General features: G+C 38.0%; 1 protein-coding gene across 1 annotated transcript in view; it reads left to right on the top strand.

Annotated features, from left to right (window-relative positions):
• The window catches only part of LOC136869236 (coiled-coil domain-containing protein 186), a 184,679-nt gene that overhangs the window by 25,040 nt on the left and 132,448 nt on the right, over positions 1–27,191 (top strand). The window contains exons 2-5 of the mRNA XM_068227117.1: positions 5,285–5,483; positions 13,151–13,363; positions 24,636–24,755; positions 24,845–24,980. Coding sequence (XP_068083218.1) covers positions 5,285–5,483; positions 13,151–13,363; positions 24,636–24,755; positions 24,845–24,980 — 668 coding nt within the window. The remainder of the gene's footprint in view (positions 1–5,284; positions 5,484–13,150; positions 13,364–24,635; positions 24,756–24,844; positions 24,981–27,191) is intronic.

The following is a 27,191-nucleotide window of genomic DNA, read 5'->3' as shown; positions in this document are numbered from 1 at the left end:
ATTTAAAAAAAAAATGTATTTCTGTATCGTTCATGTCCACAGTAACAAGGAAATGTACTTTTTATTTTTCCGTACTTTCTGTCTGTCTGTCTGTCTGTCTGTCTGTCTGTCTGTCTGTCTGTCTGTCTGTCTGTCTGTCTGTCTGTCTGTATGTATGTATGTACACACATCACGAGAAAACGGCTGAAGAGAATTTAAAGAAAATCGGTATGTAAAGTCGGGGGATGAGCCACTATAATCTAGGCTATAAATCATTTTATTCACGCCGAATGAAATGGTAGTTTAGGGGAAGGCCTAAAATTCAATTCTCAAATATTTATATTATTAGTGGTCCTATCAATAAATACTACATGACTAAAGTTACATAGAATTAAATTTCCGATCATTTATGTCATACATTTTTACCATACCGGTTATGATACAGATATTCATGAATTTTGATTTTTGTTGCTAAGTCCATATCAACGCCGAGCCACGAGAAAATGGGAGAAAAGAATTTAATGAAAATCGGTATATAGAGTCGGGGAAGAAGAAACTATAGTCTAAACTATAAACAATTTTACTGACCCTAGATGAAATGGTAATTTTGGGGGTAGGCATCTGAAACTTAATTTGAAATACCTATGTTATTGGTCCTATAGAAAAGTACTACATAACAGAAGTTATACAGAATACAATTTCTGATCATTTATGTTTTATTCAGTTTTACCGTACCAACTATGATAAGAGTAGTATTCCAGAATCGGAAGAAAACTAAATGTGAAGGCTTACAATATCGAAAGTGCATGACATTGATCAAAAATAACATTACATTGACCATTGTTTGTTGTGATGTTCTTTGCCTCTTATGGTGCCCTCAACTCCAATACATGGGATTACTGTTGCGTACCGAGTTTAACAGCCGGACTGAATATTGGCGGGAAATAGCTGGGGAGTTAGAAAACTTTTTTCTTTAGCATGCCATTCCTCTGGTTCATACATTGTCTGATACTGCTGGTACGTAACACACTGGTTCATCATAGTATTCCAGCTATTCGATCCCTACTCTGACGCTCTTTGAATGAGCAGTGTACACACTTAAGGCAGAGGCTCACTAGTAGTAGTAGTAGTAGTAGTAGTAGTAGTAGTAGTAGTAGTAGTAGTAGTAGTAGTAGTAGGAGTAGTATGACCTGGTCTAGAATTACAATTTAGGCCTATTCCAAATTTTAGCACCACAATTCACTAAATAACTCAAAATTCAACCCTGAAAAGAGCTGTTTCTTAAGAAAAACATCTTCCTCTTCACTTTTATTAAATTCTACATTCATTTTGTTGCAAATTAGCAGTGAAGAGTGGCTTTCTCCTCTGGCTTGGAGGAAAAATTTGCCTCCAAGTCAGATTTTTCCACCGCCAGTGTAGTGAAATGAGATTTTCCGACTTATCGGGTACTCCTAGGAAACAGATTAGTGAAAGGGCATAGTTTTTTGCCCTGGTACTCTCCACTATTCGACCCCCCCTCCTCCGCCGAAAAAAGACGAAGAGGGTTCACGGATCACGGCTGTCTGCGGCTTGGTCATTCCAGCTCTGGAACTTTGGACTGTTAGATCGGCAGCGTAGTACTGTTTGTTAAAAGTGAAAAAATGCTTCATTATTCATTTGATCAAGTACTTCATATTGCTTTTAATCGCGCCATTCCTACTGACGTCATTGTAATGACCTATGTTCGTTTCACTTGGGAAAACCAAAGACAGTCTTTCTGAGGATGTAAAAAAGCAGGTGGAGAGTGAGTGTCTGCCATTATAATGAAAACTTCCCAACCTAATTGTGACTGATGGTAGGCAAGCAGGCCTATCATTATAATGATAATTCTCGAACGCAGTCTTCATATGAGAAAAGACGTTTGGTGACTTGCCTGTCGTGTTTCTAGGGTAACGTTAAGAGCTATACAATATAATACAATCTTGCTCACAAGGTGTACACTACCTAACCTAGAATTCTGTATACAATGTAGAATTCCGTAGCGAAGCACGGGTACATCAGCTAGTAAATATATATAATTAAGGCTGTGGCTGGTATTTTCCCAATCCGAGCCCTATCCAATCTTTAACCGAACATCTTTGATGTGTTAATGCGATGTTAAACACCTAACAAAAAAAAAGGAATAAAAATGAAAGTAGGCTTGAATAACATAATTAAAAATTGGTTGATTGATTGATTGATTGATTGATTGATTGATTGATTGATTGATTGATTGATTGATTGATTGATTGTTGCTCTCTTCTCCAGTATTAAGTAGGATATTGAAATATTTAATATTAGATTATAGTACAGGATTTTTTTTTTCCTGTAGTGTGTTCTTGTCGCTTCTGTTACAATTTACAAGTGTTAAAGTAAAAGTAGGTATGTATATAGTGCATAGCCTATTTACAAAGTAGTAATTTTCTTATAGGTAATCCATCTAGGCCAAGTTCGTCTGCTAGTACCAGTAATGATATGTATAAAACACCTTCAACAACGAAGCTGAAGAGATTTTTAGCTGCAGAAGAAATGGAGTCAAGTAATGTAATTCAACACAAAAACATTACGTACTCAAAGTCAACTTGGCCCCTTTTTAATCAGAGCAGCTGCTCAACAGAAAGATGCACTGGACAAGCAAGTAGATAAATTTTGTAATGCAACTAACACTTCATATCAATGCAATGCATACAGCATCCAGAATTTATTAAGTTAACACAAATGTTATGGCCTGATTACTGTCCTCCTGCACTCAGTGGTGTTGCTGGACCCTTTCTTCAAGATATGTATAAGAGTGAACGAGATTAATATTTCTGAAATATGAGTGAACAAACTGTTTGTATGAGTTTAGATGGCTGGTCAAATATTCATTATGAACGACTAGTTTTTGTGACAGTGGCTACAGAGCTGGTGAGGTGAACTTACAACCACAATTGATATATCATGTCACCCACATACTTAAGGTTATATATGACTGTAATTGCTTTTGATTATGTGAAATGTTGCAAGAGGGAATTTAGATGTAGTGTTAGAGAAGGTTTGTTACTGATAATGCAAGTATTATGTTAAAAATGAGAGATGCTCTGAAGAATTGTGAAGACATTATGTAATTACTTATGGTGGTTCTGCCGTTATCAGTAGCACTTAAAGTTTGTCAGAAAAATAATTGCAGAATTGGCCAAGCTGATGAACAATGTAAAGCTGCAAAAGAAAACTTGGAAAGACTAAATATAATACATGAAGACCAGAATCTTCGCACAACAACGATATTTCGAAAGTGCAACAACCAAGCACTTACATGATTGCATTTTTTGGCTTTTTTTTTTTTGGTTGATGTATAGCCTTGCAAGAGACTATCCTCATTTTTCCGTCTTGAAAGTCTATTTAAAGGAGAAACAACAAAAGTTTCTTTTAATGTATTGAACAGGTGGATACAAAAGTTTTATTGATCTATAGCCTCCGTGGCTTAAGCAGCAATGCGCCGGCCTCTCACCGCTGAGTTCCGTGGTTCAAATCCCGGTCACTCCATGTGAGATTTGTGCTGGACAAAGCAGAGGCGGGACAGGTTTTTCTCCGGGTACTCCAGTTTTCCCTTCATCTTTCATTCCAGCAACACTCTCCAATATCATTTCATCCGTCAGTCATTAATCATTGTCCCAGAGGAATGCAACAGGCTTCAGCAGCCGACACAATTCCTATCCTCGTCGCTAGATGGAGGCTTCAATCATATCATTTCCTGACCGGGTTGTATGATTGAAAACAGGCTGTGGATTTTCATTTGGTTGATCTAAGCTTCAGCATTTTTCCCAATATAAACTAACTGTAAAAAAAAATAAAAAAAAAATAATAATCTGCATTTCAGTTTGCTCAGACTATAATGTATCCTTATTCTTACCCACAATAGTGAAATATGAAGCAAAATCTTGCCAATTTTCAAAATGACGTACACTGATGAGATTTTTTGAGGTGTGTCTGCACTGCAAGGTGGAAGCCATGAGAATCTATCATTAGTAATAATGGCAAAGACATCATGAACACAATTAGTCAGCTGCTAACTACAAGAGCATTTTTTCTGGTGTAGAACATATTTTCTGTACATTTGATGTAGTGAATTCAAAGTTACGCAGCAGGCTTTGTAGACCTACAGACAAAGCATCGAAACTTGTGTTCCTACACAGACATTTGAAATGAGCACAAGTCCAGATGAAAGAAATATTTGAAAATAATTTGCTGAATTTTTTTCTATTTGTGGCTGTAGTACCGGTATGTTGTTGGCTTTTAACATAATATGTCTATTATTTTTATTGATTCATGTATGGGTATGTTAGTGAGTCAGAGTGTATAGACTGTTGAAGTCAAATGATGCTAGTGTTGAATTGTATGGTATGTATTTGGCTAGTTCTGTGTTGTTGATTGCAGTGTGATTGATGTATTGTATGTTGTTTCTGATGATGTTTTCAATGTATTTAGCTAGCTTAATATGCTGATGCAAACATGGAATTAGGCATCTAAGTGATACTTTATTATTATTTTTCTCTAGATCTACAGTAATAATACCCATTTGATCCTTTAAATGAGAAAAATAACATGTTCAGCCCATGCCAAAATTCACTCTTTCAAACTCTACATACTGTACAGAAAAAAGAAAAGAAAAAGAAAACACGCAGAGAACAAAAATGAGCAAACAAAACAATATTAATAAGAAAGAAGAAAAGAAAAAAAAATCAAACGTACTCCATGGACATGCCATGAAATTCCTCAGATACTCCGGAAACGTAACCCCCAAAGTGAGGGCCACCACGGTAGTCATCCTCGGCCCTTTCATGCCACGTCCAACGTCTTTGCTGAATATTAAACATGGAATTAACTAGGGGGTCTGATTGTAGTAATATTAGGCTTCTGCATTTTAGGTTGGGCATTCAGTTGTGGAGCTCCTGGTTTTGTTTGTTTCATTTTTTAATTTTTTTTAACACTTAAAACTGGATAAAGTCTAACTCGTGTTTTGTCATTGGTGTGATTTGTTATCAACAGTACGTTGTTTACTTCAATAAATCCAATTTAAATAAATTAAGAAGTATTTAAGTATTTTTTATTGAAATAAAAATATTTAAAATTTATAAATCTGATGTAAATTAAAAATCACTGCTTTTGATTTAATTATTCCTTTCTTGCATTCTATCTATTATTCTTGACCGATGTTCACTTCAAGCAGATTGTTTCAATGCTATCCCATTAAATGCCCTTCTTAGTTTATAATGGAATATCCATGTAAACTCTTTCTGATTTGTAGGTTAGAAGGTGAGAACCAGCGTTTGGAGGCTGATCGTTCCCATGAGATCTACTTGGTGCAGTTGGAGACCTTGGAGAAAACAATTGGAAACCAACAGAGAGAGCTGAAAAGAATCAATGAACTTAGTCGTCAGCAAGCTGAAGTGGCTGCCAAAAACTATTCTCAAATGAAGCATGACCTGGAGGGGAAGCTTGAAAGGGTAGGAAATGTGACACACTTTTTGGCTATGATCACAATATTGACAATCACCTAAAACTACAAGCTTGCTTTTGCTTCCACTCTGTGAATCCTGCCAACTCTGAGAAGTTGCATAATAATATTACCAATGGCAATATCATTCTTGACAGTATAGTTACGTTATCAGTTACATAAATATGAAATTAAATTTTCTGTCTACAAGCCTCTGTTAACATACTAAGGGCTACCATTATCTTCTGCTTGTAGGTACCACAGTGCCCTGTCTACTTCCAAGTTTCCTACCTAAATACAGTCTAGATGAAATCTAGTAGCTTTCCATCCCCCTTCTCTTTTCCTTCACAACCAAGTTGGCTTCCTTGGTCATCTGTTATTCTCCATTTGCATCTCTTGACCAGCTTAATGATCAGCGTCTTGGCCTTCAGTCCATAGGGCCCTGGGTTTGATTCCCAGCTCAAGAGATTTGAATCTTTTATGGTTAATTCACTGGGGTCGGGGACTGGGTGTTTGAGTTGTCCTACGTTCTTCCAACTTACATATCATACAAACAGCACTATCCTCCACCACATCAATAGACAGTTTCTCACACACAGCAGATGCTGATCACACTACTAAGAGGGTCTGCCTTACAATGACTGTACTAGGCTAACAGTTAGCCACACATAATTTAACAAAAACAAAATTATCTTGTCCTCAGCATATAAAAATTTTTTTTAAAAAACCATGGCACTACAACCCTTGAAGGGCCTTGTTCTACCAAGCGACCGCTGCTCAGCCCGAAGGCCTGCAGATTACGAGGTGTCGTGTGGCCAGCACGACAAATCCTCTCGGCCATTACTCTTGGGTTTCTAGACTGGGGCCGCTATCTGACCGTCAGGTAGCTTCTCAATTCTAATCATGTAGGCTGAGTGGACCTCGAACGAGCCCTCGGGTCCAGGTAAAAATCCTTGACCTGACCGGGAATCGAACCCGGGGCGTCCGGGTAAGAGGCACGCACCCTACCCCTACACCACGGGGCCGGCTCCTCAGCATATAACTTATGTGCATAACTGCATCTGATATGTATATTCCAAATATAACCAACTTTCATCCCAATGAGCAAAGTTGTCCTGAAAACAGAACAGTGTAAAGCTGATTTTTTCAGCAAAGCCACATCAGTGAATTTCTACCATTGTCACGTAAATGATTGTTAAAAATAAGGAAGTGTTTAGTTATCATAGAAGAATAGAGTACTCAAAGTAAGCAAAAATCGAAATAACGCATAGGATAGAAATATGCATCAAAAATTAAGACACCAGTCTGACCAGTGTGGTTGGCACAAGCAAACATGGGCGAAGTACAGCGGCAAGGTAATGTAAACAGTGAAACCGATGCACACTTTCACATAATGCGTGCCCAGCATTTAACAAAATTCTTCATCAAATAGTATTCAGAATCCAATCGCAGCGAAGGAGCAGAGTCTGGCGCGAAGCGTTATGCTGACACCTTTCCAGAAGTCATATGTGGTAGGTACAGGTTGACAAGAAATTAAGGATAGGTGACACAGCAGTCAGGAAGGTACAACCAGTTAGATTTGCACAATACATATGTATTATAAAACCAACAAAATGTGATTACATGGACAATGTTTTGATTATTACACGACAGAGGACGATATTCAATTGAAACCAAACGAAGTAGAATTTGTAACACCAATGAAACGGGGCAATTTTGTAAATAATATAAATTCAAACAAGAAATGAAGAAAAATATATTAACTATATCCAGAAAGAATTCTAAAATCACGAAGGCCAGTGTACAATGTGAAAACCACCAGCGTCAGCTAAAAGGGAGAATAAAGGAACAATAAGGGAGAAAATGAAATCCAAGGGCTGGCGAAGGGAAAGGAAAACTTTCAGCCTGCAAATAAGTTTAGAGAAAGTAGTAGGGTCACGCACACAGCCAGGCGTAAACACAGTTCCAAAATACAGAAAATCACTGGTATGATTGTCACTTCTAGCGTCTGTTCACGAAGTTAGGTTTTTTTTTTGAAAATAATGTTCTGGAAATATTCATGAAAAGTTCAAAATGAATATACTAGTAGATAAAGTTTTAGTAGCCTCAACAAATGCAATACTGCATATTCAGCCAGAAGCGCATATTAGAAGAGAATAATAGTTTCCTGAATTAGAAATTGAAAACACAATAAGATTAATTTTCGCTCACCCAGCCAGCCGTCGAAGGTTCAGATGTTAAGTTGTACATAAGATAAGATATCGCATACGGACCAGCCGTAATGCAAGTATGAATGCCTCCCTCCACACAGTTCGTCACTGAATGTCTGACTGCCAGTTTGAGGCCAGGGCGAGCATTTATAGCATAAGAGCAGAGTCCAGAAAGTACAAGAACCAGACGTGACATACACAAGCAGCGGCAGAGGGGAGGGGACGGAGGGTGAGCAGTAGTCGAGTGCATAGCGGGCTGGGTAAGTGGTCGAAGCACACGCTGTAGTGAGAGCAGGCCAGAGAAGTTGAGCAGATGGTAAAGTAGAAATCTTGACGTAGGGGAGCACGTTACACCATAAACACTCTGCATTAGCTTTCTTGACTCAGTTTTTCTCACTGCCGTTGTGGGAGAGATGCGATCTAAGTATATGACATGATCCACCTAGTCTCCTTGTTGCTAGTCTTATTTCCCACCTATCATTCAATCATCTTAGGTCTTTAGACTTATAAATGCTCATTTTTTACTGCATGTTACAAATACTGAAGTTTCTTAGTGTCAGTTGCTGCTATGTCTTTAATGGACTAAAAATTATCTTCTTGCTGGGTTATTGTTAAAGTTGTGGATCATCCGTAGCATCTACCTTGAATTACTAAATAGTGTTCACAATAAATTCCTCTGTGGATCAGTGTTAGAGTGTTGATCTCTAGATTGTGAGTTCAAACACAACAGGGATAGAAGGATTGTTGAAGGGTGGGAAAAAGTCCATTTGACACTCCATGTCATACGATGTCAACATGTTAAAGTCCAACTTGTTGGCTGAATGGTCAGCGTACTGGCCTTCTTTTCAGAGGGTCCTGGGTTCGATTCCCGGCCGGATCGGGGATTTTAACCTTCATTGGTTAATTCCAGTGGCTCAGGGGCTGGGTGTTTGTGCTGTCCCCAACATCCCTGCAACTCACACACCGCACACAACACTATCCTCCACCACAATAACACGCAGTTACCTACATATGGCAGATGCCACCCACCCTCATCGGAGGGTCTGCCTTACGAGGGCTGCACTCGGCTAGAAATAGCCACACAAAATTATTATTATTAACATGTTAAAGATCTTCAGTGATACAATTTTTACCCGACAAAAGTTAATTAAAACTTGGTATTAGACAACCCATGAGAGGTCCTGTTTCTCTGCTGTCTAAAATGTCAAAATTGATATTCAAACACCTTAAATGGCATCAAAACAAAATCACTGCAACATGATAGCCCAAACATCATCATCATCTCTATGGCACCTTGGGTAGCAAGCCTGACTCTTACCCAGAGACCCTGGGTTCTATTCTGGCGAGGTCAGGGATTTTATCTGGATCTGACAGCTGGTTCGAGGTCCACTCAGGCTGTGATGCATTACCATGTAATCTGTAGGACTTCGAGCCGAGCAGCAGTCACTTGGTTGGCCAAGACCCGTCAAGGCAGTTGTTCATGTTTTTTGGTTTTTATAATTGTAACCTGTATTTCCCTAACTGCAGACTTTAGGGGATTATGTAAAAGGATTAACGGATTCAAATAAGAAATAAAATGCAGCAAAATAAAATGTGGGAACAGTGTAGTGTTTAGGCTTTCGGGAGAATAACGAAGAAATGTGCTGGCTGCTGATGAACCCAGCTCACAACTTGCATTGAAAATACTGAATATTCCAGACCTTCTTTACTTGCTGCACTCACACAACCAGTGGTCCTGCCCAAATAAGTGTTACAGACTCCCGCCCTCCAAACAAGCACCAGCTTGTCCATCGAGTCCAATGACACACAGTCTGGTTCATAAGACACAAGTCAAACTGCGCTGGACATTGTTTCCTATGAGCTCTGCAAATGCCTGGCACAATAACACCAGAACAGACTGCACAGCTGTTCATGTATGCGCATATACACGTGCACGCGCTCGCGGAAGATAAGTCTTATCCTGGCCTTACCTATTCAGCCTTCTCTCCACACCTACAACCCCTCGCTTGTTAGCTTACTAGCGAACTGAGGCGAGTAGACAATCACCTGCTCGTATCCACTCTGAGACGGCAAGAAATCCACTGAACAGTCCATTCACAGTAGAGTGATTTGGTACGTGGCCACATCCATGTTTCAGGCAGAAGCTCCAGTGACTGAAACAAGAATATGCTGCTGCAGAAATTGAAAGGAAGACAAACCAAACAGATAATGGCATGCTTTTTGCTTGCATGAGCCAAACACTGTGCATTTCCACTCGTGAATAAAAATCTATTACTATTCCAGTACAAAACCAGGGAAGGAAGGCCATCTTTTTTATGATATTTCCAAGGCCCAGGGTTACTTTTAGTAGTGTTAACAATTACAATTTAAATACTTTTACTGAGACAATTAAATGAACATGGAAAATAACATCAAAAATATTTGCATTGGTTCTAACTTACTTCTGATCTGATTACATAGCTATATTTAAAATTAAAAAAAGTTTCTCTAAGTAATGTGTTCATCACTTCTAACACAGATAACAGTGATACCACCAAACAAGTTGGCTGTGTGATGATAGGCATGCAGTTGTGAGCTTGCGTTCGGGAGACAGTAGGTTTGAACCCCATTGTCGGCAGCCCTGAATATGGTTTTCCATGATTTCCCATTTTCACACCAGGCAAACGCTGGAGCTGTACCTTAATTAAGCCTTGGTGACTTCCTTCCCACTCCTAGCCCTTTCCTGTTCCATCATCATCATAAGACCTATCTGTGTCAGTGCAACGTAAAGCAACTTGTAAATAACAGTGATACCAGGCACCTGACCCAAATGGTCATTCTTTGTGTATACCAATACAAGAGACATCAAGGCTTGGCTGGCCAAATGTAAATAGGGAGGAAATCCCTCAACGATAACAATTATTCCACACACCCATACATACATTTATATGTCCTGTACCACAGTCAAAAGATGACGTTGTCTTAGTGGAGATGACCAGACCAAAAATGCTATACTAGGTCACCATCAGCTGTGAAAGGTCTACACAACTGATCCTGTTCTCCAAGTTAGGTACTAATAGTGTACTAGGGTTGTTAACTGTATAATGATACAAGGACCTTAATCCTAGGTGCTAGTTTGCCCAAAACTTTATTTGCACCCTTGTTGGACGGAAAAATCTTATCAAAAACCTGATCACCTACAGAGAGTTTTGGGGGTTGCTGCGTTGTACCCTAACGTGTGATATCTTAAGGTTTCTCTTGGCCCGTTGCTACATCTCATGAATTTGCCCAGGGTCTACCACCTCAGGCAAATATTTGTATAAATACAGAAGGACACTTCACCCCTGTTAACAGTTCCACAATTACTTATCCAGGAACTAGGGCACATGAACTATAACCATACAGATAATACCCATAAGAAACAACATAAATATATGTCGCCAAGACACATCTCATTAAGACTAGGCTACCACAGCGTACCATAATCTGCAACAACAACAATAAACCCTCGCTTAACAAATGAGTCAAGACAAGAAAGATAAACATATATGACAGGCCAGATTAAAACACTATAAGTATGTACTGTACAATGTGGGCAAAATAAAAAAGGCCCGTACGATATTTATAAGACTGATGCAGAATTGACCCTTGTTATTGCACAGGAGAACTGCCCATCACAGGAAATGCTGGAAATCGTAATTTTGATGCACCAGTCAGTTGCTGTCACATGTCTGTGTGTGCGCATCTCCCAAGTACATCGCTGTGTCATTACGTATGAGTGAGTCAGTGAGAGAAGCAGATGTGTTTAGTGACCATTTGAATGCAACACAAAATGATGCTCACAATAAAACAGCGCATGTTCATTGTCGAGTGTTATGTGAAGCGTGATTTGTAGAAAACCTGTGCGGAACTGTTTTTGTAATAGTTTAAGACTGGAAGCGTTTTGGCAAAACCTGTAGGAAAGTCTGCAATACAAAACTTAATGTCAAAATGGTGAGAAACAGGCTCTGTAGCGGATAAAAACAGTAACTATCCGAAAAGACTTTGAACACCAGAAAACCTTGTTCGAATGAAGGAAAGCCTGGAACAAAGTCCGACAAAATCTCAACATCTTTTATCTGTGCAAGTTGGAATTAAGACATCATCGGCATCGCGTCGAAACGTTATCAAAAAGGACCTGCATCTGTATCCATACAAATTTACTGTTGTGCATGCGTTAAAGCGTCCAGACGAACCTTTGCATGTTAAGATCTGCCGGTGGTTTCTGAGTGAAGTTGAGTCAGGGCTTTTGGATCCTCAGTTTTTCATTTCTTCAGATGAGGTTTTTTCTAGCATCTTCTGTGATCATTTATAAGGTCAATCCTGCATCAGTCATACTGTAAATATTTTTCAGGCCATTTTTATTTTGCCCACCGGTATATACACATGGACAGTGAATATACATCGGACTGATGTCTCTTTAGCACCAGAAACACAAACACCATCCTACTGTAAGAAATTTTTTAGATAGCTTGTCAGTATATGTAATGGAAAGGAACAAATAAGTGTCAAGTGAAATCATGTATAGGGAGATATGAACTAGGAAAGGACTACACGATGGGATAAACACAATGATAGGTCATTGTGTGAAAAGGGAGCAATAGAAAAAAAGAGACGAGGACAAACATGAAAACGCATAATGACAATTTCCACATCTTCATACACTGCTATCTTCAAGGAGACAGGCTCTCTCCTCATCAATTCTTATCTGCTATCAATATAGAGAGATGAGATTCAAACTTAAACTTGAGATTCTTTGCCAATAATTTATTCCTGGAACATAGCTTGGATCTGAAAATACTATAGGAAGTGAAAGATTGAGGGTGGAGGTGGTGATTATTGTTTTAAGAGGAAATGCAACTGGACAAACATTCTCTATTAACACTAATCAGAGAGATCTAATCCTTCTAAAAATCAGCAAAAGAAAGGGAAGGATCACAAAGGGCATGAAAAGTGAAAGACTCCCTAGGCCTCGTAAACTTAATACTGCAGCATCGGGACAGAACAGATGTTAACCATTGTAGTTCAGATAGGAAAGATGAAGATGAGGAGCCTGACACAAATAAGTGGAAGAAATACCAGACTCAGCTAGGGTAATCATGATCGCCAATCCATGCTCACAGGCTGAGAGCACCTGGTCTCCCTTTTAGTTGCCTCTTAGGATAGGCAGAGGATACCGTGGATATTATTCTACTGCCCCCACCCACGTGGGGAGAAGATGGAGGGACAGCCAGTTCTTTCAGTAAACAGCAAGTGGCTTGGTAACTAACCACTCCTTAACTGTATGAATATACTTCTTGGAAGGCCATTGGTTGTGATGAATGTGATTACTGTTTTAAGGGGAAGTATGACAAAATAATCTCCTGGAAGGCTATTAAAAATAAAATTTGACTTTCTGTCATCATAGAATAATAATATTTTTGTTCTTTTTTTATTTTTTTATTTACAGTTGACAAAGCAGTATGAGACTGCAAACAAGGAGAGAGAGTCTATGGTGATGCGATATGCTATCAGTGAAAAAGAAGTGATCAACCAGAAGAAGGAATTAGAAACGCTCGACAAGAAGTTAAAAGAGTCTGTAAAGGAGAAAGAACTTTTGATGGGTAAACTAAAAAGCTTGACTTCGGAGAAGGCAAGGTTGTGTCAGCTATTTGACAGCAAGGTAAGTAAACATTGAATGACGTGTAAAATTTCATTTGTGTTGACACTCTAAATTTAATTAAGTCATACCGGTATTCCTCTTTGTACTGTTGCTGTCTAAAGTGGATTTTGTAGTTACAGATTTCCCTATATATCATTACAGTACACTAGTGCTTGGTAGCCATGAGTGCATCTGGCAATCGTCATTATTTCCAGTTTTCCAGGTGTGTGTACAAGCACTTGACATTCCTCTTGCTGACCTCTGATTTCACTGTGCCTACCCATTGATTCTTTGGCCTTCCTATTGGTCTCTTCCTCCTCACATTTCTGTCAAAATAATTTCTTGCTGTTCTCCTGTTCATCCTCATTACCTGTTCAAACCATTGTATCCAGCATCTTTCCAAAAGCCTGATAACAGGTTATCCGATTCCAGCCTCCTTCCTGTTTGCTTTTATTTATAATCTTGTCTTTCCTGCTCTTTTGGTTTATTGTTCTGATGAATTTCATTTCTGTGACTGGATTAGCTTTGAGCCTTGTTGTGTAAGGTACATGTTTAGAGTCCGAGAATTGGAATGAAGTAGTAATAAAACATAATCAGTTTTGCTTTCAGGGGTATTTTATCTTCACACAGTAGATTCTTCACATGAAAATAAAATTGAGAAAATTTTTGAGTCTAATTATGTTTGTTGCTTTATTGTATTATCTTTTGAAATTATACTTCCAAAGTATTTGAAGTTGAAAACAGATTGTAAAAGAGTTCCCTCCAGAAAAATGTTTAAATACGTGCCTTTCTTGTATATAGTCATTTCAACAGTTTTTGTTTTACTGATGTTTAGACCATATTCTTTAAACTTGTCTCTCCAAAGATTTAGTTTCTCCTGTACTTCTACTTCAGTTTCTCTCCAAATGAGAACATCATCTGACAAATATTAGCATGTTAGGCAGTATCTGTTGTATTGAACACATTTCCTTGTAACATTATTTTCTAAAACAAGATCTGTGTTGCTTTTCTGTTTTCTCTTTAGTTTTCCACCCTGGTAGGATCAATGATAATTGACGTTTCTTATAACGTGTTCAAATTTCGGAAGTTTTCCTACTTTAATGGTGGTTATTTTTTCTCATTCCATATACTATCCGTGTCTCACAAAAAGTTGCGGCAGCCTGTAGGCACAGCACGAGTAACAGTTACTACTCTAAGATACAAACATTAGTCATGATAAACAGTGCAAGTTCTCGGAAAGAGATACGTGTTCATTATTAAACTGTTCATTATGCAGTACTTACAGTAAATGTGTAACTAAAGCACAATTACACTTGAGACACACCCCCACCCTTACCAACAACACACCTACGCATAAAATGCACACGTCGGAGATTTGAGGCGCGGACCTCGACTAGGAACGGCCAAACACAGCCCTGAACTGGAAACGGTGCTCATATCAAAATCATAACAGGAAAAACACAAAGCTACTAGCAATAAAATGCCAAGAAAATTTAAATGAGGGTTTATTATAATAATAAAATCAAGTGGAAACAAGAAATGAAGCCAGCAATTAAATTAAATAAATAAATGATACATACATGTACACAGCCCATCCAATTGAAGTCATGACGGTAATGCGTGAGCACAAACTTATCAGATACCAACCTCAAATTATTCATAACACAGGCTCGTCGTTATATTCTCAATCTCACAGCATAATCTGGTAATGCAAATACAATACATACGGCTTATTTCGGTCATTCTTTCCGCGAGATTGATAAAATTCATTACGAACCCGTCTATTTAACTTCCACATCCACAACAATTACAGCACAGATCAAAGCTTCCACGCAGCTTGGAGGGCAAAAGTACAGAAAGAAAATGCGAGAGATCGCTACATAACAATAGACAAACATCTCTGGACTACAGAAGTAAAGTTTAAACTCAAGGAGCATCACAGGCAAGCACACGGCCTGAATAAGAAAAGAAAATGGCGGCCTCCTAGGCAAACAACGGCCGCGATAAAAACCTAGGCAAAACAAATATTATCGTGCTGGAAACAAACATGAGGCACAGAAACAAGGTTAAAATAAGCAGATCGATATGTCATCCCTTCTCCCCATTCACTCACAAGCACACTCCCAAACATTCAGACATCGCCGGAACGGCAAAAAATCTGAGCATTAGCTCTCATAAATAAGTCGAACTCAATCACTAGTAGTATGACTCACACGGTCACAAACCAGGGTCTCCCGTATGACAGAGCAGCGTCAATGGCGTGCACAATTACCAGCAGGATAATACAGACTCAGTAGTCACACATAAAAACCATCATCTCACGCGCTGCGTACAACACGAATGGATCTCGTGTTGACATGCATAGTGTGCATTCATTGACGGCTAGACACATTACCATGAAGTGTACGAAAATGATCGATCAGAGACCCAGTTATTAATACAATGCAATCACATCAACCACAGACACCCGGCCCATTCATGCAGTAGAGCACAAGGATGCATATTAACCGGCCATCATTACTAAAAGGCGAAGGGCACAATTTATGCATAGTAATAATATAAATACAAGATTTATCGTACCTGGCATATCAGTACTGAAGACATCAAGAAGAAAGGTAGTACGGATCAAGTTTAAATCTGTTAAAGATCCATTTGTGGCACAAAAATGCCACTCCAATATGCATGGGGTCCATCTTTACATTTCATACACGTAACAATGCAAGGAAGAGCTGCAAAGAGATAAAACTCCTCTCTCGCCGAAAGAATGATCTTACAATGCTAAAAAGAGAAAGATATTCCACCTATTCAATACAATAATATTGTTGCACGAATTAATGTAGCAACATATTTAATATGTTTTTTTTTTTTTTGCTAGGGGCTTTACGTCGCACCGACACAGACAGGTCTTATGGCGACGATGGGATAGGAAAGGCCTAGGAGTTGGAAGGAAGCGACCGTGGCCTTAATTAATGTACAGCCCCAGCATTTGCCTGGTGTGAAAATGGGAAACCACGGAAAACCATTTTCAGGGCTGCCGATAGTGGGATTCGAACCTACTATCTCCCGGATGCAAGCTCACAGCCGCGCGCCTCTACGCGCACGGCCAACTCGCCCGGTTTAATATGTTTTGGGACCGGTTTCGACATATGTCCATGTCATCATCAGCCTACACAAAAATGGCAAGAAGTCAACACAATTGTAACACTTATGACACTTTTCTTGAATTAAAAATGAAATGAAAAAATTATCTCCCGTGCTCACGACCGAGGGAGCTGCCCTCTCTGATACAAACATGGAAACACTTAAGTGAATTGAGGTGAGGCCGATACGAGTTCTTTGTAATACGGGAAACAACATCTCATTGAACATGCTATATTAGCATGGTTCACACTACCAATTCGAAACTTCACAGCAGCACGTTAGTTCACAAGAATTATCACAGACGGAACTGATGTTCCTTGTCAGGCCTTGAGACTTGAGATTGGCGCATGCACAGCAACAGTGCTTACCCTCCACACGAAAACACTGTTTTCCAGGAAGAACCTGATGAAGAGTGAGGAAGTGTTGAACACACCATCAGACAACAACTTTTAATACAGTATTTGGTTTTATTAGCTGTCTCTTATCATTCCTTCAATTCTAAGTATTATGATCTCTGAGGAGGCTTTTATTAAAAACTAGCAGTTGTACACTTGCTTCGTTACATAATTCTACATTGTATACAGAATTCTAGGTTAGGTAGTGTACACATTGTGAGTAAGATTGTGTAAAATTGCATAGCTCTTAACGTTACCCTAAAAATGCGCCAGGGAAGTCACCAAACGCCTTTTCTCTTACGAAGACTCGGTTATGGAATTTTCATTGTAATGGTAGGCCCTCTTACCTGCCATCAGTCACAATCAGGTTGGGGAGTTTTCATTATAATGGCAAACACTCACTCTCCACATGCCTTTTTACATCCTCAGAAAGACTGTCTTAGTAGTTTTCCCAACTGAAATGAACATAGGTCATTACAATGACATCAGTAGGAATGGCGTGATTAAAGACAATGCTTTCATATGAAATAATTGATGAAATGAAAAAACCACACATTTTCTCACTTTTTACGAACAGCACTATGCTGCCGATCTAACAGTTCCAAATTCCAGAGCTGGAATGACCAAACCGCAGACAGCTGTGATCCGTGTACACTCTTTGTCTTTTTTCGGCGTGGGGGAGGTCGAATAGTGGAGAGTCCCAGGGCAAAAACTATGCCTTTTTATTAATCCTTTTCCTAGGAGTACCTGATGAGTCGGAAAATCACAATTCACTACACTGGCGGTGGAAAAAACGATCTGACTTGGAGGCAAAATTTTCCTCCAAGCCAAAGGAGAAACCTCCTTTTCACTGCTAATTTGGAATAAAATGAATGTAGAATTTAATAAGAGCGAAGAGGAAGAAGCTTTTCTTAAGAAACAGCTCTTTTCAGGGTTGAGTTATGAGTTAGGCCTAAATGGTAGTTCTAGACCAGGTCAACCTCCTCCTCCTCCTCCTTTAATTTGTCCGTGCCCTCTACCGTCGCAACGATGCATTTCCAGACACATGTTCATAGGACATATTTTCCTCCATATCCAGTCAGGAATAAGTCCCTGCAGTTTGTCGGTTTTACTAAAGTTCACCCTGTATATAGATGAGTAGGAACTGCTTTGAGGCTCAACTGAACTTGTCTGATTATTAACAGTTACTCTAGGCTTGTGCTACAGGAGGAAGTACAGAAGAGAGCTGTTTGGTTATGTCACTACAGCCAGAACTAAGGAGTGAAGGTCATGAGGTTTACTTCCCCTACCAAGATGGGTTTTCCAAGACTGCTGTAAGACTGCTGTATCCAGCAAGATGGTTAAGCTTGTCCCAGTGGATGTGTTTAGCTCACTGTTATGCAGTGATTATTTTGCAGGATTTAAGTACCTGTTAGCAATTTTAATATATTGCATGAGAATTCACTGTCACTTCCCTATACTTAATTTCCAGAAGATGTTCTGAGTCTTAATGGAATTATTTTGACACATGGAATACTATCTGCATTCCTTTAAGGATAACTAAATTAAGTTACTTGGAACGATATAATTAAAGAAATACTGTATGGCCATTGCGACAACCACCCAATATTTATCAACATTTTCAGTATTATTTTCTGTACGCTGAGTTGGATGACATCAGAGCCAGGAACCATCGTCTGTGTAACCGCTCTTTCGGGACAAGTACGGTTACCATAATAATAATAATATAGAAATAATACCAGTAATAAATAATAATAATAATAATAATAATAATAATAATAATAATAATGATAATGAGATAGTAAAATGACGCAGTGGCGGAGAATTCATATAAACCAAATACAGGGAACACTTACAGGCCTAAAAATGACAACTAAGACAGGATAGTGGAACGTGCTGGGAAGCCCTTTCTGAGGTCCATGGGAACGTATGACGTTATGGGGGAGAAAAGACTTACAAGAAACACCCTCTAGCTCAACTATATTAAAAATGACAAGGTTTTACAGAATACAGTTCCACGACACGCAAACAAGACATACTTAAGTAACTTAACATACAATTTGATTTAACAAAGATGGTGATGCTACATTAAAGGTATAGTTTAAACCGAAAGTATTTAATGGATGAAAGAATTGAAAGTACGGCAATTGGAACCTAGGGTAAACTCGGACACATCAAATTAAACTTTTAAGATGACATTAAGCGAAGAAATAATGAAACACAAAAGGAATTAAACTAAATGAAACGAAACCAGAAAACATTGAGAATAACATTGCAAAACACTGAAATAACACATACCTCGGAAAGGCAGTAGTCCCCGAGGGTAGTAGCCCTCGAGCGCGAACGCTCGCTTGGGCGGTCGGATGGAAATTGACGCCGAGATCACGCATCATTTTTCCCAAGCTGGCCACAAGGCCGGAAATGGCTCGATTACAATCGACCAATAAGATCAAACTTACCCTAGATTCCTGGACCTTTTTGCCAATAGAAAATCTCGTGACCATATGTGGTCATTTTTACATCGTTAGCAATTGCACAAGTTCTGGAACATTACGATTACAACACCAAAATTTCATCATTGGAAACCACACGTGTGGTACAAGGTGACTCAATTTAAATAACCTTTTACATATTAAAATCACATTACAAACATCAATTCAACCTTTGGACAAGTTACACCCTTGCTGACATTCATTTAAATTATAAATTACATAAAATTTACATACAAAAAAAATCACTTCGAAAACCATTCTCGTATCTTGCAGTGTTCATTTACAGTTCTATAATATCGTGATGTTTCCATATTTAAAAAATTTACAAACATATTTCAGTTACATAAAAAAATATTCCAGCGGAGTCCAGAGTTCGATTTCTTCATTTCTAAACGCACTGTAGTTCCAATTCTCCGTCCCACCGACCGGTGACAGTCTGCTTATAAACATTTTTTTATTTTTTAAAATTTACTTATTTAATTATTAGATACAGCCTATGGAGGGCCATTTTACACTAATAATAATATTAATAATAAGAATTTTAAATAAGTATAAAAGTTAACAATCGGTATAAACAACAATATTAAATATCAACAATAAATTATTAACAATAACAGTGTTACAACAAGGAAACAATAATTGGCAAGTGTCAGTTACAGAATTAGGAAGAAGAAAGATCGAGGGTTGGATGGATGGAAGAAAATGGAAACCTGGTGAGGACTTCAAAGGAATCTTTTAATTTTTTGTTTGAAGGATGCGAAAGGGTGAATATTACAAAAAATCAGCTTCATGGTCCGTATCGCTTCAGCTGATTCACAACTATTTTATATTTTCCACCTTGTCGATACATTAATTGCTTAAGGCAACTTACTGGTTAAAAGTGGTTAATTTTAAGGACACTTCCTCTCAAGCATTGATACTTTGTTAATATATGAATTTTTCATCTAAACAGTGTTATGTGGCTGAAGATGTTAATAATATACGAAACATGTGCCACCAATAAGTTGCCTTAAGGAATTAATGTATCGACAAGGTGGAAAATAAAAAATACCTAGTTGTGAAGGTATGAATATGTCGATATCAGGTAGTGAGTTACCAAGAGTAGGGAGATGGTGGAAGATAGAGTATTGTTTCAAGGTAAGGCACGGACGGAACACATGATGAGTACGCCAGTTGCAGATTGGGCACGGAGGAATGTGTATAGGGAAGTACGCCCAAAGAGTATTACATTTGGTGTAGCCATTGATTATTTTATGAAGATACCATAGATCAGAGAACTGTAAACGGCTTCTCAGGTCAAGTATACCCACATAATTCAAAATGACAGATTTAGATTTGTTCTTACAAACAGGATTGCGAGTCTTATCAATGAAAGTGAAAAGTTAAAAATACTATTTAGTTGATTCGTTGTTTGTGAGATGTTGGCACAGCTCCGGCCACTTCCGTGCTGTTTCCATGCCAACAGATAGCCTAAACGACACAAATGACGTGCTTCTCTTGAAGTAGGATTATAGTTACTACACTCCACAACACTCATTCTCTTTGTTATAAGCTACAAATACAGTACGCGCGCGCGCGTGTGTCGTTCTCTCTGCACTATGCTAAAGTTTATAGTCATAAATGGAGTGGAGCAAGGAGATTACTCCGGATTTACAGTAAATAATGACATAATAGAAAGGCCTTGTTTGTGGGATGTCTCATCAAAGGAATACAGAGATAAAGCGAAGAAAGCCGACAGTTTCCAGGAACTCTAAATTTTCTATAATTGTTCCCGAGAGTGCATCAAAAAAAAAAAAAATAGTGTCCCTCCGCTTCCAGTACAGTCGAGAATTGCAAAAATTTCTGAAAAGTTGGAAGTCGGGGGCGGGAGCGAACAAAGTTTATACTTCAAAGTGGTTTGCTTTTGAAGCAATGAGCAGAATGAGGGGAGGAAATGTGCCTAATAAAACTGCATTTCTAAATCATAACAAGAAGCAACAGTGGCAACAACAAAGGCCAAAGCCTCTTCATCTGAGTCCATTGTCCTTGTTTAAAAATACTAGATACCACCTAAATGTATTACCACAAACTGATATGATGAACTACCTGTACCGGTATATAAACAAAGGAAGTCAAGTTTAACATTTTTATTAAGTGTGGGCACAATGTTAAATGAAACAATATTTAACATTTAACATGTTGATGGTGTCAACAGTTAACATTTAACATGTTGTTGTTAAATATTAATCACTGGAGACCGGCCTTTAGAAGATCATGCTCGTGTTATATTACCCTAAAATGTCATCATCTCAGAGATTTTTTTAGGCAGTACTCATATATAACACGACTTCATCCGCATCCGCAGGCATATCTTCCAAATAGTGTTCCCTCTTTTCAGAGTGAGTGCTTTTCTTTTGCGGTTAATTGCTAAGGCCAACTAATGTATTTTCTCTACAGCAAGGCAGTGCTTTGTCACCCCCTCTTATTTATCACTGTGATGGATGCCATAATAAAGACTCTAAAAAGGGAGGAGCAGCAGGACTTGCAAGATTTCATCTTTGCTCACGACGTGGTGATCTGTGGTGAAACCAAAAATGATGTGAAGAAAAAGCTGCAGAAATGGAGTCAAGAGTTTAAGAGGTATGATTTAAATATCAACAAGGCTAAGACGATGGTGGTGAAGTTACAGAGGGGAGATGACAAACCACAAATCAGAATAAATGACACCAAACTGGACAGTGCTCCAGCGTTTCAGTACTTGGGTAGTATAATAACAAAAGACAACCTTGCAAAGTATGAGGTGGACAGTTGAATTAGCAAGGCAACTCAATTTTACTACCAAGTAAGACAACTGCTGTGAGATAAACAAGTACCATTAAAAGCAATGATGACATATAAATTATATTACACGCCCATCCTCACCTGTAGCTTGGAAACTACCACGTTAACGAGACAAGACAACTCAAAACTCCAAGCTGAAGAAATGAAGTTGCTGCGCACCATGATACAGAAGACCAGGAAGGACAAATTCATTAATGAAAAAGTCTGAGAGGAGGTGGGAATAGGAGACTCTCCACTACAGAGGATTCAGAAAGCAAGACTGAAGTGGTTTGGCCCTGTAGAAAGGATGAGTGCTAGCAGGACTGCAAGAAGAGAATATGACAATTCTATGATGTTCAAACGTGGAAATTCAGGGACTCAAACAACAAATTCAAAGGTGTTCTGCTCAAAAACTGTGAAAGTAGTTTGTAGGACATGAAACAAATAACTATTATTATTCACTCATTCATTCATTCATTCATAAATACAGCCATCTGTAGGCCACGTTTACACAGTCTACCTGCTCTTCTGTCATGCAGACTAATGCCTTTCTCGTTGTTTTCTCTCCAAAGATTCTTAAGTCTTTGGCTTCTCCTTTCTCTTTCTTCTGCCGAGATGTTCCATGGCTTGGTCAGTGGATCCCTCATTCTCACAACCTTTTTTCTAAATGTTGTCCTGTTCTGTATCTCTTCCTCCTTGACATCCACTTCTGCTAGGTCGTTATGCTCTTGTGTAAGCCACCCAGGCTGTGTTTTCCACTTTTCTTGTAGAAGGAGTATTTTGTTAGCCATCCTCCCTTGATTCACCCTTTTAATGTGTCCATAAAGGTCAGTTTTCTTTTCCTCATTGTCGTAATTTTTTTGATCGTTTCATAGAGTTCCTGGTTTGATCTGAGCCAGAAAGTATGTTGGTCATTATTATTATTATTATTATTATTATTATTATTATTATTATTATTATTATTATTATTATTATTATTATTATTATTATTAAAGTGCAAAAATGATTATCTGCAATACAATCATTCGACCAGTACTTCTATATGGTTCCAAGACATGGAGTATAACCGGGAAAGAGCAGCAGCAGTTGCAAGTCTTTGAGAATAAAGTTTATAGAAAAATATTCGGCCTATGGTTCGATCCTATCTCTCAGAACTGGCAGAAAAGATCTAATTATGAGATTTACACCCTCTCTCAACAACACAGTATAATGGGTGTGATAAAATCCAACAGACTGCGCTGGCCTTGACATGTACTGAGGATGCAGGATTAACAGAGCACCAGTAGATCTATACAAGAGTTCTCTTAATGGGAAAAGACCTTCTGGAAGAAGGAGATCGACAAGGTATGCCGGACCCTCCAAATTGATATCTGGGAAGTGCAGGCTCAAGATCAAAAAGGATGGAACAGGATTGTGAGATCGACGCAGGAACTTCATGTCCCTCAGAAACCTACGAAGTGAGTGAGTGAGTATTATTAAAAATCAAAGATATATCAGAATTTAAAATATGCCTGAATAATTGATTTAGACTGGCAGGCGAGAAGGTTGCCTGTAGTTTGAGTATGGCATTGAAAAGTATAGTACGCGAACCTTTTCTTGAGCCCTGAACTTCATAGTGCTGAATGGGAACTAGGGCTCATGAAAAAGTTTGCGTACTATAGTTGATCTGCTACTTTCGTAATTAATTATTATATACAGTATCTCCAATATAATACATATTAATACCAGTTTTCTATCATACTCTTCATAATCTCAGAAATTGTTCCTCAGGGTTGACTGATCTTATCTTCAGGGTTCCAAAGCATTTGAAGAGTAGATTTTTAAATATGCTTTCTCAGTAGGGTTAGTTTAATTTGCCTTCTGTAACGGATGTGTTTATGTTCCAGTGCCATAGTAATATAGTTTTGACACCTTACACTGATTGTTCAAAATGTACGGCTTGATTGTATTTTTGTTGTTTTAATTTGTAGTATGGACTGCCAAAAGACCTAGTCTTAAGAATTTTTATTGTCCAGGTTTCCTAATATAGAAGTGTAGACCTTTGAATATGAAAGTTGATCTACCTTAATTCTAGAATTTTAGGCTGTCATTTTTGTTTGATAGATGCAGGTAGTTCACTTGTCTTCATGATGATTATTTTAAATGAAATGTTTCTTGCCTGCATTGTCCAGATGCAGTACTTCTTTATTACAAAGGATTAACTGCTATGTCCAAAAGTGTGAATATTAATCTCATTAAACCGTTTTCATTTAACTGTTATGTTTGGAATATGAAAAAGGACTTGATTTGACACGTATTTGTTACTTTCCAGTACTTAAATGCTTTCTTTCTAATACTTAAATGCCATTTGAATATTTTCTACCTCTTTTATTATTAGTTCAAAACATTGGAAGAGTAATTTTTTAAATGTGGTTTCTCAGTAAGATTAGTTTAACTTGCCTTCTTACGGATTTGTATATGTTCCAGTGCCATGAACTAACTTCAGCGCAGAAAGAAAATGAAAAACTCAGGGAAGAACTAAATTCTCGTGAAATAAAAATAAAATGGGCTCAAAACAAACTGCGATCTGAAATGGATTTGCATAAGGTAAATATGAAGATGTGTAATGTGTAAATGGAACAATCATTCTCCGAAAGTTTTTAACTTTCTTGCTGTTTGTCATTTTCTTTTCTCAGGAGACTCAAATCAAAGTTGATAAGCTTACTCAGAAACTTCAGGAGTCACGTGAAGAAACTGAACTTGTACGTAAAGAATGTCAAGAATCCATTCGAGCCTTTCAAGAGTCCCAAGAAAACAAAGCTTATACTCTAGGTATAGTATTAGTTGCTCGAATAATACAACTCTTGAGTGTGTAGTTATGAAAATATTTTATGATATTATTGTACACTTTTGCACCAGAAGTCATGAAGGTATGCAAATGATTTAGTGGTGCCACAACAAAATGATGCCTTCGAAATGCCCATGACTGTATGAGTTGTGAGGTGTTATTACTAAAGTGACCAGAAATTCTGTGAGACAAAGTGGGTCACAAATTTTTTTAGTACATTGTGTATAGTTTACATACATCTTCATTATAGACAGTTATGCTTTTCAGCATTCAGTCTGCATGCCTCTGAGAATTTAATAAAATCCACAATCCTCTATTTGTAATAAGTTCTGTAGCCTTGTTTAGTTCCACACCGGTACACGTTATCTTTAAATCATTAAAAACAAGTCTAGCCATCGTAGTCTTTGTCTCTCTCTACTTATCTTACTCTCTATAACTGAGTCCATTATTCTCCTAGGTAACCTATCCTCACCCATTCACCTCACATGAACCCACCACCAGAACTGGTTTACGTGTACAGCTTCATCAGTCGAGTTCATTCCTAACTTAGCCTTTATTTCCTTATTCGGTGTACCCTCCTGTTATTGTTCCCACTTGTTTGTACCACCAACCATTCTCCTTACTTTCATGCCTGTTACTTCTAACTTTTGAATAAAATATCCTGTGATCACCCAGCTTTCACCCCCAGAAAGCAAAGTTGGTCTGAAAACAGACAGTTTTGTCCAAATGCTGACTTCTTTCTTACAGAATACTGCTGATAACAACTGCAAATTCATTTGTTGCACCTTGATTCAATCTCACTTACTATACTGCCATCCTGTGAGAATACACATCCTTCTTCTTCCTGATATGTTTCTGCTTATGCAAGTCATTCAAATACGCACCCTAAATACTTGAAATGATCTACCTGTGCAGCTCTGTATTGCCAATTTGACATTCACTTCTCTTAGCTTTTTTGCCCGCTGACTTCACTTTGGTCATTGAAAGGCTTTTTCATTTCATACTCATTGCACCTGTTTTCAGGTTCCAATAAATTAATACTGAAGGCTTTCAGCACAATATACCATTAAGACTAAGTTGTTGACATAGGGCAAACGGCTTTCTACATTTCAACGTAATTGAATCCCTCTTTGCTACTTTATACCTTACGATAGATGATCCATGTAAACTATGAACATTGAAGGTGAAAGACTACATCCTTGTCTAACCCCTGTAAATAATTGAACCATCATCAGTTCTCACTGAAGTCCAATTGTCAACATAAATACCTTTGATTGCTTTTAACAATCTACCCTTAATTCCATAATCCCCCCACTATGACTAATATTTATTTATAAACAAAAAAATGCTAGGAAAGAAAGGCAGTTCATTACTAACTACAGCATAACATATATAAGTTACATCAGTTCACAAAGTTAATACATTAGAAGTCCGTTATAGCGAGAATTCATAATGGTGAGAAATTTACTTGATATGATGGATTGTTGCTATATCCGATTTTTCATAAAACTCGGGGGAAAAAACCCATACACATTAAAATCAGTATTAAACGGCAATCAGTTTGTTCAAAACATAGCCACTTACGGTGTTTTATAATTGACAATTCGTTGTTTTGAACAACAGTTTTAACATATGATTTTAATTGGACTTCATGCTTCATATCATGTTCACACTGCACCATTTTAACATTGAAGATTGACAAGACGCTATAACGCCACGTCACAGGATACAAAGACTTTGCATTCACTTATTTTAATGTGTCCTCGCCTTATTTTTAATGTTATGTATTTGTATTTGTGACTGAAGATGTCCTATAAGAGGACAAAACATGTTTCACGAGTGTAATTTAATGTAGTCTTTGTAATAAAGACAATTACAGTATTGTAAAGGTGGAATTATAAAATCTAAATTTTCACAAGTTGATACTTTGACAATACGGGCTCTAATATGAAATTTATAACGTGCAATGATGAAGAAATAGAAAGGAAGAATATGTAAGGAGAAAGAAAATTTCATACCATATGTAAAAGAAGGTGAGGATCTATTTTACTCTTCGAATTGACAGAGAAATGGATCTCTCTTGGGTGAACTATGGCTGTTTTAATTAATTTTGTTGGGTAAATATGAAGTGTGTCATTAGGAATCTTTTACATGCCAACATCGTACAACATTGAGTGTCGAATGGACTCTCTCCT

The sequence above is a fragment of the Anabrus simplex genome, chromosome 1, assembly GCF_040414725.1.
Source record: "Anabrus simplex isolate iqAnaSimp1 chromosome 1, ASM4041472v1, whole genome shotgun sequence".
NCBI lineage: Eukaryota > Metazoa > Arthropoda > Insecta > Orthoptera > Tettigoniidae > Anabrus > Anabrus simplex.
This window is presented reverse-complemented; position numbering and strand designations above follow the sequence as displayed.